Source organism: Miscanthus floridulus, chromosome 6 (genome assembly GCF_019320115.1).
Source record: "Miscanthus floridulus cultivar M001 chromosome 6, ASM1932011v1, whole genome shotgun sequence".
Lineage (NCBI taxonomy): Eukaryota > Viridiplantae > Streptophyta > Magnoliopsida > Poales > Poaceae > Miscanthus > Miscanthus floridulus.
This window is the reverse complement of record NC_089585.1, coordinates 135,911,912-135,928,867: the sequence shown is the minus strand read 5'-3', so window position 1 is coordinate 135,928,867 and position 16,956 is coordinate 135,911,912. Positions and strand designations below refer to the sequence as shown.

The following is a 16,956-nucleotide window of genomic DNA, read 5'->3' as shown; positions in this document are numbered from 1 at the left end:
GGCGTCACCGTCCGTCACGGCGCCATGGCTGCCCACGGGCCACCATCCCCACGGCGCCCATGAAGGCATGAAGCCCATGCACACAATAACGGAACCTTCCTTAATTATTGGGTAAGTCTAGTTTGCCTTCCTCAGTTTTACAAAATCAGAACTTTAGACTCCCTTAATTTTTGAAACCATTAGATTTATTCACTGGACAGTTTTGAAAGCGGTTTTAACTGACATGACGTCACGTTAACCATGAGGAAGTAAATCAGATTTTATGATAGCTTAGGATGTCAACTAAACTTTATAAAAAACTATAGAAATATTTTTCAAAAAAAAATTCAAATATTTTTAAAAAGAAATATACAATTTGAAATACTATAATCTAACCTGACCTTAGAAAATTCATAGAAAATTTGTTTTAACTCGAAAAAATTATATATTTTTTAATAAAATCATGGTCTAAGTTTTTGTTCCTGGTTTAGAATTATTTGAATTTTATATGTTCTCCTAAAATCTAAATGTGGGCCAAATATGAAATAGAGGATGCAAGCTAGGACAAATCCTTGCAGAACGAAGTGTGAATCATCGTGCAAACTACAAACAAAGTTCCTCAACAACAATGTGTTGCTTAACCATCAACAGGGGCGGATCCAAAGGAGGGGCTGGGGGGGGGGGCTTGATTTCACCATTAAATCTTCATGCAAATCAACATCTTCATTGTTTTAGCCCCCCCTTATCCAGCATCGTGCATCCGCCACTGACCATCAAGACATGCACGAAAAAACCAATTAAAAATATAATCCAAGTTCTGATAGCAGAATAACAACATGTATCATATTGTTTAACTTTGTAGCGCACTTTCTTATCCAAGGGATGTCATGACAATGACGTGCATCGGCGGTGGCTTTTGAGACTCCCGAGCCGACGTCTACGACTTAGCCGCCAACAAACGGATGGACATGATCACTTCCTTGTTCGCCACCATCATCGTAGGTCTACGCATACACGAAAAGCACATGATAGAGCAAGTAGGTAGTTTGGACGGGCTTAGTACGCTAGATTCCAAAAGCATACTGTGTATTATGGCTTCTAGCTCAGAAAGTTTTAAAAGAAATTCATTCAAAGCTTAAATACAAAGTACAGAGACGGGGTAAAAATTATCTCATTGGAAGTTTTCCAAAGCCATATAGATAGTACATTTTCTAGATCGTTGATGTAACATCCCTAGTGTTACGAGCTTGCTTAGCACTAAGATTTAGGATCAAGAGTAATTAGCCAAATAAGTTTTCGGGTTTTAAAAATTTAAAACACACGTGAAATGATAAACAAATCATATGTGACTCACTTTTGTGGATTCAAATAAATATCCAAGTTAACTTACTTAGGTGCGTAAAAGTGCTAATAAAAATCATAACGAGAAACATGGGATAAGTTGCTTTAATTGTTTGGCACGAAAAATAATTTATATAAACAAAAATAAAATATAACTTGTGCGTAATACTTAAGTAAAGATGACGAGCAAGTGGTGTAGTTAAAGATGCAACTTTAATTTGTGGAAACAAATGTTGTAGTGTTCTTGAGAGCTCAAAAATCAAATCTAAAACTAAAAATCAGCATTTTCGTTGAATCGGCAAGAATTTGAACTTATGTTTAAAATGTCATTTTGGCGAATTATATTGAGTAAAATAGTTAAATAGTGCTTAAGTATTTCGTTCCTATGGGTTAGTATGAAGTATGGACTATTGCATAAAATACTTGTTGGTAGCAGTTAATAGGGTTTAGGTCTTTTCAAAATTGTAACAAAAGTGTTAATGGCTGTTAGTTCGAATCGAATCTTAACTTTTCTATGGAAAAAGTAGTAAGACAATGCTATATTGACATTTAAATTCTAGCTAAAATATTTAACACTAGCTGCATGTTTTGGTATTGTTGATTGCATCAAAGTGAGTACTTGAGCATATTATAGATGGTTGTTGTGTTGGGTGTCATGTTGCTCTTGTAAAAATTGTCCAAACCTCCTTAAAACGCGCTATAAACCATGATTTGGTGCTCGGTTCGTGAACCGGCGTTCAGCGTGACGAACTCATGTTGGCACCTCCCTATCTCCCTCTCTGGTCGCTTTCTGGACGTGAGGTTTGCTCCGTCAGTTGGGTGTTAGTATCGACTTTAGGTTAGGGAAATTAGTTGAACATCGATCGTGATCGTTAGCAGCTTTTGCTTCGCTTTAAAACGCATGCACGTCACTAGTTGCTACCTCTCGGCCCAAGTTCGCGGTCACCGCGTGCGTGGACGCTGCTGGCGCCTGGCTCAGGCTGTGGTTGGGCTGCTGCCGCTTGCCAGCTCACACGCCCAGGTGATGTCGCACGGCACCTACGACCTGGCGTTGGTCGGTCCCAGTTGGCTGCGGCTGGTCCCGCTGTTGCACGTGCACCGTGCTCGTATGGCTAGCCGCTGGGTCGCGCAGTGGTTGCGGCTGCATCGCGCGATCGACGCGGTGCTCACCCCACCCCTTGTCCTACCTACCCTGCCTAGTCCTTAAGCTGGAACCTTGCCGACGTGACAAGTCGAGGGCCAGATAGAGCGACGATGGACGTTTCCCTGCCTCACCGTGTCCCGCTAGCCGACGCCGGTGAGCCCTGCTCGGGTCATGGCCGGGTCACCTCTGATGGGGCCAGGTCGCGTGATGTAGCAGGGGCGATGCGTCGCCCTCTTCCCTTCATAATCACCAACTCAAGCTTCCCAGCTCAATTCCTTGCGTTAGTGAGAAGCAGAGGAAGTTAGCTACACGCCCCACTCTCGTCGGGTCCAGCGGTGGTCTGGCCATGGCCAATTTTAGATTTTGCTCGCTGCCGGTCATGTACGCTGTCGTGACCAGAGGGTTGGGGGTAAGGCCCGTAGGAGTGGTAACAGTTCAATTGCTCGTAACCCTAAACTCGCCTTGACTCCCTCCATCCGGTGCTCGCGCTATTTTGGCCAGGGAACTCATCGGCGACATGGTGACACATGGGTGTCCATCCTAGAGCACCACCGCCCCGGTGGCTCGCACGTGGCCATACCGTTGCAGCGCTCCCTTGCTTCAACCGTTAGTAGAGCGTACACCACGGTGATCTACTGATGCTTCTCCGCCATCTCTACCTTTCCGTGAGGGCGTAGGCTCGCTAGAACAGTCTCACCGCCGCCGTGGATAGCTGCTCGCCACTGCAGCCCGCGACAGTGCGCCTCCGAGTCCCTAACCGCCACCCATCCTTGTGCGTTCAGCTATAAATGGTGGTCGACCCCTTACTTCCATCGTAGCACGCCTAAATTGCCCGCCATAACCACCTTATGCCATCGACCGCCACGCGCGACACGCGTGGGGATCCCCAGGGACCTCCCCGTGGTAAAGGTGAAAACATTCGAGTGTTTGGTTTCAAGATTACTGACTGTAGGAATAGTGCGCATAGTAGTCATATTATTATCTAAAAGCACGGGAGCTTCTCTGCAAAGCTGCCATTGCGCGCGGGCGCCCCCGGCCTTGGGCCATTGAAAGGTCCTAATATGGCTAGAGAAGGGTGAATAGCCTATTTAAAATTCTACAAATCAACTAGAGCAATTTGATTAGTAAGATAAAAAGCGTAATGCAAACTTGCTCTAGCTCTACGAGGGTTGCAAGCCACCTATCCAATAATTCTAGTTGCAATGATTACTAAACACATAACTTGCTAAGTTACTACTCACTAAGAGCTCTCAATCTTGCTACTCTAAAGAGCTCCACTAGATGAACTTAAATAAAACAAAGCAAGCTCTCAATTCTAATTACACTAAAGAGCTTACCACAACTAGTTTGCAAGAATATAAATGAGTGAGTAGGGTGATTATACCGCCACGTAGAGGAATGAACCAATCACCAAATGAAGATGAATCAATCGCCAGGAAAATACCAAAGGGCAAGAGACAATCGATTTTCTCTTGAGGTTCACGTGCTTGCCAACACGCTACGTCCCCGTTGTTTCGACCAACACTTAGTGGTTCGGCAGCTAAGAGGTGTTTCACAAACCTCGTCCACATGATTGGACACCGCAAGAACCTACCCACAAGTGAGGTAACTCAATGACACGAGCAATTTACTAGAGTTACCTTTCGGCACTCCGCTGGGGAAGGTACAACACCCCTTACAATCACCGGAGATGGCCACGAACAATCACCAACTCATGCCGATCCTCAACCGTTGCACCGAGCCATTTAGGTGGTGGCAACCACCAAGAGTAACAAGTGAAATCCGCAGCGCAACACGAATACCAAGTGCCTCTAGATGCAATCACTCAAGCAATGCACTTGGATTCTCTCCTAATCTCACAATGATGATGAATCAATGATGGAGATGAGTGGGAGGACTTTGGCTAAGCTCACAAGGTTGCTATGTCAATGAAAATGTGCAAGAGAGTAAGCTTGAGTCAGCTATGGGGCTTAAATAGAAGCCCCCATAAAATAGAGCCGTTGGGCTCCTCGCTGCATTGAACACGGGCCGACCAGACGCTCTGGTCAGATTGACCGGACGCTGGACCTCAGCGTCCAATCGTGCGATGTGCGCCACGTGTCATCGGCTTCAAATGCCGTTCACCTGATTTCAACGGTCGATTGATGACCGAACGCGTCAGTTAGAAAGTGACCGGACGCTAGACCTTAGCGTCCGGTCGTTTTTAGTAAGGTTCTAAACATAAATTTTCACGACCGGACGTGTCCGGTCATGCTCGACCGGACGTGTCCGGTCATGCTCGACCGGACTCACCCAGCGTCCGGTCACTCAACGTCTCTTCTGTACGTCCCACGTCAGCGTACGTCAGCACTGACCGGACGCACCCTGCCAGTGTCCGGTCACAGAGCGGCCTAGGGTCCGATCGATTGACTGATGCCAGCGTCTTCGCTGTTACACCTGACCGGACGCACCGGTCCAACCGAGGCCAGCGTCCGGTCACACCAAGTGACCTCCGTCTTTTCTATTTAGGGCGCCGATGGCACCGTCGGACTATTCGCACTCTACGGGCAGACACTCCGCCGGTGGAGTTTCTTACCCTTGCACCTAAACTCCACCACCCTTGATCAAATGTGCCAACCACCAAGTGTATCACCTTGTGCACATGTGTTAGCATATTTTCACAAATATTTTCAAGGGTGTTAGTACTCCACTAGATCCTAAATGCATATGCAATGAGTTAGAGCATCTAGTGGCACTTTGATAACCGCATTTCAATATGAGTTTCACCCCTCTTAATAGTACGGCTATCTAACCTAAATGTGATCACACTCGCTAAGTGTCTTGATCACCGAAACAAAATGGCTCCTACTATTTATACCTTTGCCTTGAGCCTTTTATTTTTCTCTTTCTTCTTTTCCAAGTTTAAGCATTTGATCTTCACCATGCCATCACCATCGTCATGATCTTCGCCATTGCTTCATCACTTGGAGTAGTGCTATCTATCTCATAATCACTTTGATAAACTAGGTTAGCACTTAGGGTTTCATCAATTAACCAAAACCAAACTAGAGCTTTCAGCCATGCTGGGCCGTCACGTCGCTCGCGTCGCCACGCTCGGCTGCCGGGCCTGAGGGGGGTTGCTGCCGGCCCTTTTCTTTTTCTAATGCATTTTTAATTTAGTTTGTAAGGTAAACTTGTAAATTTAGTATAAAATTGTGTAGTTAACCAAAAATTATGAAATCAATTTTGTTTAGTTCCTAAAATCATGATCTATTTTGTTCACATAGTTTTATGATATTTTCAGGAGTTATCTAATTAATTTAAGATACTTAATATTGTAAGAAATAAATTTGTAGGAATTGTTGTGATAAATTGGTGATAGTGTTGGCTCTGAAACTTTCATAGTAAATTCCTAACATTATTAGGTGCTCACTGTAATTTTTATAGCTCGATAATAATTAGTTTGCTAGGGTAGCTAAATAAGCTCTAGTTCGAAAATATATGATTACTCAATAAAATACCAAAACACCTTGGGATTTTAGGACTAAAACATTTTTCTAGAGGCGAAGCCTTACTTGACGACGTGAATACGTAGACCAGCACATTAGTCATTAAAGCTAGCTCGTTAGCTTGCAGTGCGTAATCATTTATTTAAGAGTTGTGATTACCATTGATTAATTGTGTCTCTGCGTTGCATCCATGTATACCATAATAGGAACAACGATGGATTATGGAGTCGACCGAAGTAGTAGAAAAGATGATGCCTTGATGATCGTGTCACCAATGGAATGCTAATTTTTGGTTATATCTTACCCAGGCAAGCCCCGGTGCATAACTCCTATTATTCTGCACTTTAATTTATGCTTGTGCATTAAGTTTTAAGGAGTTCAATGAAAACCACTAACATATATATATCGTTATCCTATGAGTCCTACTAGTATGCCAGGATCGTGTAGATTGCTATGCTATATGATTTGGTAGAAGTGGAGTGATTACTAATCACTCGTGAGAGATAGGAAATATATTATTATTGTTATTATATTACTATCACATGGAATATATATGGATGATAATTGGAGATTGAGCGGAATGGTACTTTGGATCTGAACTTGGTTAGGCATTCGAGCGAGGCTCGGATTGCACTTGTTCTGCTTGTATCGATTGAGGACCGTCCGTTGTTGTGGATGGTAGTCAAGTCACAGACTTACTATCCTAAGCAAATAGGCCCCGTTTGCTTTGCTGAAAAAACAAGCCAAAACACTGTTCTGGCAGATTTGTTGTGAGAGAAAAATACTTTTCCGGCTGAAAAACAAGCTAAAAAGTACGGATTATAAGAGAAACGAATAGGGCCATACTTGCTTATAGGAGCGGAAAGGCTAGTTACGCTCTTGTCGTGGGTTCTGGTTTTTTTTGGACCGACTGCTTGGAGGCGGGGAAAGGTGGAGGTCTAAGCACCACATTGAGACCGGGTTTCAAGTGTGGGGGCTTGGAGTCCAAGTTTGGATGAGGACTTGGACCCCTCGATAGGAGTAGAATGGGTTGGTCTTGTTTGTGCCTGGGGTACAAGTGAGGAGTGTGTTCTGGAGTACCCAGCTGTGATATATTGATTCGCGAATCGCCGTTTCTATGAGATGGTACGACTTGGCAATGGTCTAGCACCTAAGAACTGGAACTTGAAAGGTGATAAAATGATTCTGATTGCTTACCACCTGCTTGAAAGTAGCATAGATGCTTACATAGAATGGTTAGTTAATGAACTAATGATGACTGCTATAAAAAATTGAATATAAGGACGCACGTTTAGTAATGCTTCCGAGGTGCAATAACCCACAAGCTAAATAAGCATTGCATATCCTTTGAGTCTTTTATTTTCCTCCTGTCGGGTAAGTCTCGCTGAGTACAATCGAGTACTTAGGGTTTTATTCCCCCTGTTGTAGGTGATCGGATGATACTTAGAGCTGACTCTTGTATGTGGAAACCTCCTGATGGGCTCAGAGAGTATTCCTTTCGCGCTACGACCGTAGTGTTTATTTATAATCCTGACTAAAAGTTTTTATAAGAGAAGATGTAAAATCTGTTAGCATCTCTTGTATAAAAATGTTCACTATGTTAATGCTCCACCATGTCATTAAATTAATATTTGCTTTCTCTGTAACTCTGATAACATTGTTATATTTCGTTGTTATAATCTATTGAGGTAATATTCTGTTACTGTAATAAAGTGATGTAAGAAATGATTTAAGAATGTTGTAAGCTTTATTCTCTCATTTATGATCCTGATGGAAAAATGTTGATTTTCGAGTTCTCCCTTGGGATGTGCTTGACGGAACTGTGTGGTTTAGTGTTCTCTCTTGAGTACCTAGTGTCTAGTGGAAGACAAGTACTCCTATAAGACATTAGATTAGACGGTTCTGTCATAATTGACAGGAGTTCAAGTTTTTTTTGAGCAACCGAAGGGAGTTCAAGTGGTCCTTTTCCAATGGAAAGGCTACGCGTAGGCATCTCGCTGGAACGCTGGACCTGGGCCCTGGCAGTGGTCGCACACCTTCCATGACCCCATGTATTATGGGCAATGGTTCGAGACGTTGGTCGGTCTCGATCGTTTCGGCCTACGGCGTGCCAAGGCACAAGGGGCCCATCCACACACATATCTAATCCCGTAGGGAAACCTCAAAAAGCACACAAGGGTGTGTGGCCGTGCCCAATGAAAATGATTTCTTGATTGCCCAAAAAGTTAGGAGATAAATATATGTCCAACGATAGATAAATAAATAAATAAAGGCTCAATGGTAATGCTCCATCGTCAGTCTCCGCACCGGCGTCGAGCTCCACAACGATGAGACTCAATTCGTCCAATCATCAAGGCGATATTGCGCTGGAAAGCGCATGTTGCAAGTGTACGTTTCAAATGTTTCAGAGATATGTTGCAAGTGTTTCACATCGATGTTGCAAAAGTAGATCAGGATGTTGCACATGTTGCAATGGTTATACACGTACGACTCAAGTGTAGGTTCCAAATGTTTCATCTGTTTCAGACGTATGTTGCAAATGTTTCATCTGAATATTGCAAAAGTAGATGTGGATGTTGCATATATATGCAAGTGTTTCAAATGTTTTCATACATATACGTATGTTGTAAGTGTTTTCATCTAGATTTTTGCAACATTTGCAATGGCTACACACGCGGTTTCAAGTTTTTTTTGGTGTTTAGGAAGTGTTTCGGATGTATGTTGCAAGTATTTCAACTGTTTCAGATATATGTTGCAAATGTTCCTCTATATATTGTAAAAGTAGATCTGATGTTACATATGGTGCAGTGTGACCCATTTGTAACAGTCTACTGCTGCAGTTTTTAGGCCCACGTGCATGCGCGTGGGTGTGGAGGGGGTCGGAAGGCTCAAAGCAAAACTGCATTTTTTATGTACTCCATGTTAAAGGTGGACCATCTATTTAACTTACCACTGTGGACCATCTATTTAACTTGGTTTGAACGAATAAATAAAACGACCTATGAAGCGTTCGTTGCTACTGTGGCAGATATTGAGAAATCTGGCGGGCTCGTTGAGGATTTTTCTACAAAATTGCTTAATAGGTAATTGTCGAAGGTGCAATTTACATGAAGTGCGGGGGTAACAGGGCTTTTTTCATATAAAATTACCGAGCCTTATTTTTTTTTTGGTGAGATATAAACCTTATCACTTGACTCGAATGGACAAGTGGTCCATCGTCAGCTGCTCAAACAAGACACACACACAATACAAAAAATATTATAGTTGTTGGGGACCAATACTAGGGTACCTGAAGACGAGGAGCTAATGATCATCAACATTGATTCATCCGAGCAGTCAAGAGCACGACCACAGCTCCAACCGACCCCCAGGCGCGCAAGCTCCGCCTCGCCCGACCTCTGGGGGCGGACTCCGCCTCGCCCGACCCTTGGGTTCGCGCTCTGCCTCGCTCGACCCTAAGGTCGCAGGCTCTGTCTCGTCCGACGGAGACCCATACCGCCGTCAACCACTCCAGGTCCAAGCGTATGGGCCTGGGTCAAAACTCTGACGCCAAGGAAGAGACCGACACGCTCCGATGTAACCCGCGGCCACGACGGGCCATATATGAGGATCCACATCAAGAACAGCATCAGACGTACAGGCACATCAGTTCACCACGACGTCCATTAGGACGGAGCGAAGCGCCGTGACCGGCAGACGACGCCTGCGCATGACGCCAGTGACGGACAAGACCGCGACGTGGTGCCGTCCCTGTTGACATCTACTGTGTCAGCGGGACTCGCATGAAGGAGAAGGACTCGACGACCCTGATGGCCTTCGGCTCTCTCTCTGGTTCTTCTCTTTTCCCTCTGCTGTAATCCGTGCTTTTCCTTGGCCTATAAAAGGGAAAGCAGGACGTCCCATTAGGGGACATGGGAGCGATCCAGGCTAGACCCGATCGAACCACCACGAACCCATCTAACCTCGAACCGACCAGAACACAACACAAGCACACGGCTGAGCAGCAACCGAGCTCTCGGCACTCGTTCACTCTTTCCACCAGAGACTTAGGACATGTCCTTCTCTCACCCGTTTGTAACCCCTACTACAAACTTTCAGTGCTAGTAACATGAGCAGCAACGACGAACTGGACATAGGGACATTCTGTCCGAACCAGTATAAACCTCATGTCCTCTGAGCACACCATCCGAGCCAGACGCGCAATACTAGAAATTTACTCGTTGGTGGTAACTCGAAACACCGTCAATAACATTATTGCTTTAACTTTATTAGGGATACTTGCTGCCTCTGGCACTGCCAAGCACAAGACCCTGAAGCACAACAGTGCACACGGCTCCTGCAGAAACAAGCACGTACGATACAAGGTCCATCACGACAATCACGCGCCAAACCTCTCTCTGTCATGTGGGGCATTGTAGTCGATGTTGGGGCCAGCGGGGATAATCCCGTAGGGGTTTATAGACGGATGGCTTCCGTAGTAGTGCTTCCTGATGTGCTCCATGTTGACAGTGCTGCTGATGCCAGGGATCTGGTAGATGTCCTTGGTGTAGTTGAACAGGTTTGGGTATTCCCTCAGGAGCTTCTTGTTGCATTTGAAGTGGACGGCATAGACCTGTGATTGATAGGCTAGGTCAAATCTATGTACAAGGAACATTAAGCTCCAAGAAATGCATTTCTAATTCAGTCACATGTTAATTTTATCACCACGAATGAAAAAGAAAAAAAAGGGAACTCCATATGAAACATACGGTATAATGGGAGTTTGATGGTACAGAAAATGACTGTATAAAGACTTTGCATAATTACCTCTTACTAGGTTCTCACAGCTCATGTGCCTAGAACAAGTAATGGTTTACTGTTTTACCTAGTTTTATATTTCTGAATATTGGTATAAAAGAACCCTTTATGCTCAGAGTTCATATCAGATCTGCACTAAATTGAGGATCAAGATGAAATCTTCACGTATGTGCTTGAATGAGTGTACTGTAGTTCATTCCCCCCAAACAGTGTGCTGATACTCGATCAGTTAATAAACAAACAAACTGTTATTTTGCATGGAACAAACAGGACAAGTGACAGCCTGAAAAGGAACAAATCTCGCAGAAAGAAAACGACAATCAAATGATTTGTGTTCTGATGACTGATCTGCAAGATCTCAGTAGTTTACCTCATCGAATCGAATGAGAGTCACAAACAGGCGAATATCAGCCTCAGTCAGCTGGTTGCCACAAATATAGCGTTGCTTGCCAAGTATCTCCTCACATTTGTCCAGAGCCTCATATAATCTGGCCACAGCCTAGACACATTGAACAACAAGACAAGGTTCGATTAGCACATGATAGATGCTGTCTGATCATCTGACCAAACCAATTAACCAATCCCAGTCTCAGAGACGGTATGTAACAGGCGCATGCAGTGCAGCTGCATCAGTGCACCTCGTCGTATGGCCCTTGCTTCTTGGCGAATCCGCACTTGTAGACGCCGTTGTTGATGGCGTCGTAGACCAGTTCATTGACCTCGTCGATGGAGGCCCGGAGGTGCGCCGGGTAGAGGTCCAGCCCGGGGTTCCCGGCGATGTCGTTGAACTCGGTGTTGAGCATCCGGATGATCTCGGAGCTCTCGTTGTTCACCACCGTCTTGAGCTGCTTGTCCCACAGGACCTGCAACGCACGCAATGCAATAGAACAGTGGAATCAGCTCGGCTGTTGTGTTCTGCGTGCTGGAAAGGAGAACAAATCCTCTGCTTCTTTGGTGGATTTGGATTTGGATTTGGAGTCGGAGGCTCACGCACGGGGACGCTTGGCTTGCCGGCGTAGTTGGTGCTGGCGATCTCGTAGAGCTCCCTGACGCTCCTGGCGCCGTTGAGAAGGTCCGGCTCGGCGCCAGGCTCCTCGTCGGCGGTGGCGGGGAACACCCAGCCCAGATGGTCGTCGGTCTCCTTGGTCCGCTCGAAGATGGGCTTCACGGCCTACAATTCCGCGCGTCACGGGGAAATGAAATCAATCGACGGCCGAAGGAACTCCGAAGCCTGAGATCCGGGTCGCCGGCGAGCGAGAGCGAGGCTAGGGTTACCGACTTACCGTGACGCCGATGGCGTGGTCGAGGCCCTTGAGCTTGAGGAAGGCGAGGCACCGGGACGCCCAGGGGCATGCGTAGGAGACGTAGAGGTGGTACCGCCCCGCCACGGCGGGGAACCGGCCGTCCCTGGAGATGGAGCTCCGGAAGGTGGACGGCGACCTGTCGAAAGCGCCGGTGTCGGTGACCTCGTCCAGCGCTGACCGTGCCATCTGACGCGCGCACATGAGGAAAACAGAGCAAGGATCCAAGCGTCAAGCAAGAGTCCGTAACGCCAGGAGCTAAGCTAGCTTGGAGAAACGAGAAAGCAATCAAGCCTCCCAGGCCAGGTTACCTTGACGGGGGTGGAGGAGGAGCCGGCGGCGGCGGAGACGGAGAGGGTCCGGGCGGCGAGGAGGCGGAGGCGGTGGCGGTGGGTGAGCAGGAGTGAGGATGCGGCGCCGAGAGTTGGCGTGCGAGTTGTTAACATAATAGCAGCAGAGTGGGGTAAAGCAGTGGTGGCGATCGGGGAGCCAGGAGGATGTATTTGATATCAGGACACCTAATTTTAAGCATTTTGCCAAAAGACGTTCTGGTTTATTGAAATTAGGACACAGGACACAGGACACCGCGACCCGGTTTCAGCCAGTTGAGGAGAGAGAAAATTTCGTTTTGGACAGCCGGTGCCCCTGAGCTACCCTTGGGTCAGCCCCCAACTTGGTCTGATTGGACCCCAACGGAAGGGATGGCGACGCGGGAGGGGAAGGCAGCGCGGGAGGCCGCTGCCGGAGAGGAAGGCGCCGGCGGCCTTGCGCTGCTCGTCCTGACGGCGCACGGAGGCCTGGAAGACGGCGAGGAAATCGCGGCCGCGGGCGTCGAGGATCGCGTTGCGGTCCTTGAAGGGCCGCTCGAGCGCGCGGATTTGCTTCCCCGTGGTGGCCTCCTCGGCGGCCGTTGGGTCCTCGCGGGTGGAGGTGGGGCTCCTGCGGCTGGAAGGCGGAGGAGAGCAGCGGGTCGGTGGAGGGTAGCGAGTTGTGGCCGAAGCGGAGGAAGTTGAGGAAGGTCTTGCGGTTGGGGAGGGAGACGGGCGGGATGCGGCGGAGGCGCGCGGCCTGGATGAAGGCGGTGTGCTTGAGGTCGTGGTGCTGCGCGAAGAAGACGGCGACGGAGAGCGGGTAGGTGCGGCCTGACTGCTTGGAGGCGAAAGCGGTGGGGGTGGAAGCCGGGAAGGTGTAGTCGGAGCCGAAGTGGATCTCGTCGCCGAGAAGATGATCTTGTCTAGCTCGTTGCGTGTGCGGGCTCCGCCAGTTGCGGCTCTGCCGGCCGCGGTCACGAGCTCCGTTGGGCATAGTGGATGCAGCGGGCAGCCTTGCCCATAGCTCCTCCGACCGGGCGCGATGAAGGCGACGGGGCGGCCTCACCCGCAGGCGTTCCGGCGAGGCGCCGTGGAGGCAGCCAGGCCTCGCCCACCGGCGCGCAGGCGCGGCCCGCTGGAGGCAGCGGGACACCCTCGCCTAGAGTCGTGCCGACCAGCTCATGGCATGGAGGAGGCAGAGGATGAACTGGCCACGGGCGTCGCGAGTGCGAGGTCACCAATGGCGTGCAACAGCGTCATGGGCGGCCGGTGCGAGACCTGCTCCAGGATGACGTTGAGGCTACCCTCGCGACCGTGGCTGGCGGAGCCCGTGCCTTCCCCTTCGGCAGCGGCCTCCCGCACTGCCTTCCCCTCCCACGCCGCCATCCCCTCCGTTGGGGTCCAACCAGACCAGGTTGGGGCGGACCCAAGTGTGGCTCAGGGGCACTGGATGTCCAAAATGAAATTTTCTCTCCCCACAACCGGCTGAAACCGGGCCGTGGTGTCCTATGGCCTAATTTCAACGAATCAGAGTGTCTTTTTAGAAACTGCTCAAAACTAGATGTCCACTAATAAACGACCACTTTAGATGTCCGTCAGACAATTTTCCCAGACAATTTTCCCATATAAAAAATAATCGACGAAGCAGGGCTGGATGCTTCTTCGTCCGGTCAAGTTGTGATTTTGTGCGTCAGCAAAATAAATAGAGCGTGTATGAATAAAGTTGTGCTTTTTTATGAAATCAAATTCCAAAAACCATGCATCTCTCTCAGATCTGGCGAAATCGACCATGGAAGAGGAGCGAGGGAGATGAGAAGGGACATGGGCACATGGCGAACGGTGGCGCGAAGGAATACTCCCGCCGGTGACTGGACTCGCGTGGAGGGCACGCACAGAGGAGCTGGAACGTGAAGCTAAAGCTACTCCCTCCCTTAAAAAAATAATAATCTGAACAAACATTTATCTAAATTCAAACATAAAATTATATTCTTTTTTTCGAGTGAGTATTGTGAAGTGCCAACCTCTGTCTAAAGGGAGATGCAACTGAGGTCTGATAAAACTATGTAATGTTTAACTATTTTTTTTAAATTATTAGTAGTTACGACATCAAATAAATAGATTGTAAAGAATACTTTATTGTCATGATGATAGTTCTATCATAAATATTAATATTTTTATACATTTGCTTAAATTTATATTGTTTGATTCAGTGTTATATTAAATTTATATTGTTTGACAATAATAGGAGAGAAACAGGAATCCTCCTACCGACTCGAATCAAGACATTGGCGGTGTATATTTCATATATTTCTTTAACGGTAGTATATTTCATATTACAAAAAGGACACCCTTGTAAAAGATGGTACGGCGTATCGTAAATTTTTTAGTGTATAGCAAAAAAAAAAAACAAGGTGTTGCTGATTACGTTTTTCTCCTTTGAACACCCATCTCGTTTTTTTTATTTATTATACCTTTCCCATTGTTCTGCATGCTTGCAGTGGTAAAGCTAAAGTAAACTAGAGGGGTGCGCTTACCTTGTAGATTTGCATACTTGATCTGCGACCATGGTGAAATTTGATCCTATTCACTAGTATTCAAAATTTTCGTGGGTGCATTGGCACCCACAACAGTGTATCTAGCTTCGCCACTGCATGCTTGTTTTATTGTTTATTATACTCATATGTTGCAACTGAGGCCCCGTTTAGATGCGAAAATTTTTGGCTTTTGGCTACTGTAGCACTTTCGTTTGTATTTGACAAAAATTGTCCAATTATGGACTATTTAGACTTAAAAGATTCGTCTCGCCAATTACGGATAAACTGTGCAATTAGTTATTCTTTTTACCTATATTTAATGCTCCATGCATGTGCCGCAAGATTTGATGTGACGGGAAATCTTGAAAAATTTTGGATTTTGGGTGGGATCGAAACAGGGCCTGAATGTACAATTGGCATCATTTCTTACAATAATATTTAAATCAAACTGTCTATAATTGGTGCAAGGACCAAATGGCTCAAGAGGAGTGCAATTAGCTCTGCAAATTTAATGCAACATTTGTAGCCTCTTTAGAGCATTCACATACTGAAACTATAGTAGTTCTGGCATGTAAATACTTTGCTGCTGTGACAGTAAATTTAATGAATAGAGAGGGAGAAAAAAGAAGAAACGATTTCTAGACCATGAAACCGAGTCCTCACGCATTCGATACCGGAAGAAGCCATTGACGTTGCATTGAGAACTGGTGGCTCGTTGCTATCCCCCCCCCAACCTCCCTGCCGATGTGGATCCACGATTCCACGTAGCCACGCCAAAATCTGCCATGGCTTACAGCATCCTACTCCCACTGTGTCATGCAAACGCCGCCGCCTCCCGCTTGTGCAGCCGCATTACAAATTAAAGTCTTTATATACAAATTATCCAAAAACTCAAATATAGCATTACAAAAGGAATGTTAATGTCAAAATTGCAGAATCTATGACGCAAAATTCAGGCAAAATGAGTCGTGCTTGGCTTTTTGCACCAAATTAAAAATTTACATTATATTTAGAAGTTTCTAGATCCACGGTTTTGAATTGAGAAGAATAAAATCTATACATAATAATAAAGAGGTAAAATTTCTGATCATTTTTTTTGTCCATCATTCCCTAACTAATAGGTAATGAAGAGTTTTTTTTTTTTTTGTGTCCGGGCTTATATGACTGGTGCTCATAGAAGTTTGAATAGATGATGTCTAGAGATGATATGCAGAGTCCGATTTCAATACGTATTAGATCACGTTCTACATATCTATACCTTCCAATTTTTGAATCCGATTCCAATACGTATTAGATCACATCCTACATATCTATGCCTCTCAATTTTTTTCATTTTATACCTAAACCAAAATTTCTTTTGTACTTTTTTTGGTCCAGCCCAACGGTGACTCGGTCATCTATTCCATGTCCGATTTTTTCCTGTCTCCTTTTTTTCTCCCTAGCGTTTGTTTTCCCGGTGTCCTTTTTTCCTTTCCTTTTTCTTTCAGTCTTCCATCCATTTCTCGTCGATTTTTGTTGCCTGCGTCCGTCCGTGATTGTCTCCTATTTCTCTCTGGTCTTTTTTTTCCCCCCATTGGATGTCTGTCTGTGGCTATTTTTTGTTTGTTTTTTTCTTGTTTTTTTTCCTTTTGTGATGGATGGTGAGTGTCTTTAACCCCATTTTTCTTATATAAAGAAAGATAAACATAAAAAACAAAAAAAATATAGTTATTATAAATCTTTGAACCCTTGACCCTTCCTTATTCTTAATAAATAAATATTTTCACCATTAAATTATTGATATGATTTTGATTAGGAATAACTACTATTAGAACCTAAATCAGCTGAGTAGCTTAATTATCATTCAATTTAATCAAAAATATATCTCCAAAATGTATTTGTAATCCTCGACGAGGCCTGCCATGTTGAAATCAAGAGAGGTCTAAAACCATCAATGGACAAACCAATTCTTGACGCAATGACAACTACCTCCTTGCTGACTTTAGTCAAATATTACAAATACATTTTTATTGGTCTTTAAAAAAGTCACGGAACTCGATATCTAACTCTATAAACACTTGG

General features: G+C 45.7%; 1 protein-coding gene across 1 annotated transcript; it reads right to left on the bottom strand.

Annotated features, from left to right (window-relative positions):
- Positions 1-10,194: 10,194 nt before the first annotated feature.
- LOC136459769 (uncharacterized) lies at positions 10,195-12,521 on the bottom strand. Its single transcript, XM_066459609.1, has 6 exons — positions 12,362-12,521; positions 12,033-12,239; positions 11,744-11,920; positions 11,388-11,612; positions 11,120-11,248; positions 10,195-10,564 (listed from the first exon to the last, which is right to left on the bottom strand). The coding sequence occupies exons 1-6, from the start codon at positions 12,494-12,496 to the stop codon at positions 10,331-10,333; spliced, it is 1,107 nt and encodes a 368-aa protein (XP_066315706.1). The 5' UTR covers positions 12,497-12,521; the 3' UTR covers positions 10,195-10,330.
- Positions 12,522-16,956: the final 4,435 nt, after the last annotated feature.

Bases quoted from the DNA above. Each gene is read 5' to 3' on its own strand.
- LOC136459769 (XM_066459609.1), bottom strand. From the start codon at position 12,496: ATGTTAACAACTCGCACGCCAACTCTCGGCGCCGCATCCTCACTCCTG. The intron at 11,613-11,743 runs GTGCGTGAGCCT...CGTGCGTTGCAG, and splicing joins CCGGCAAGCCAAGCGTCCCC to GTCCTGTGGGACAAGCAGCT. The intron at 10,565-11,119 runs GTAAACTACTGA...TATCAATCACAG, and splicing joins CTCTCATTCGATTCGATGAG to GTCTATGCCGTCCACTTCAA.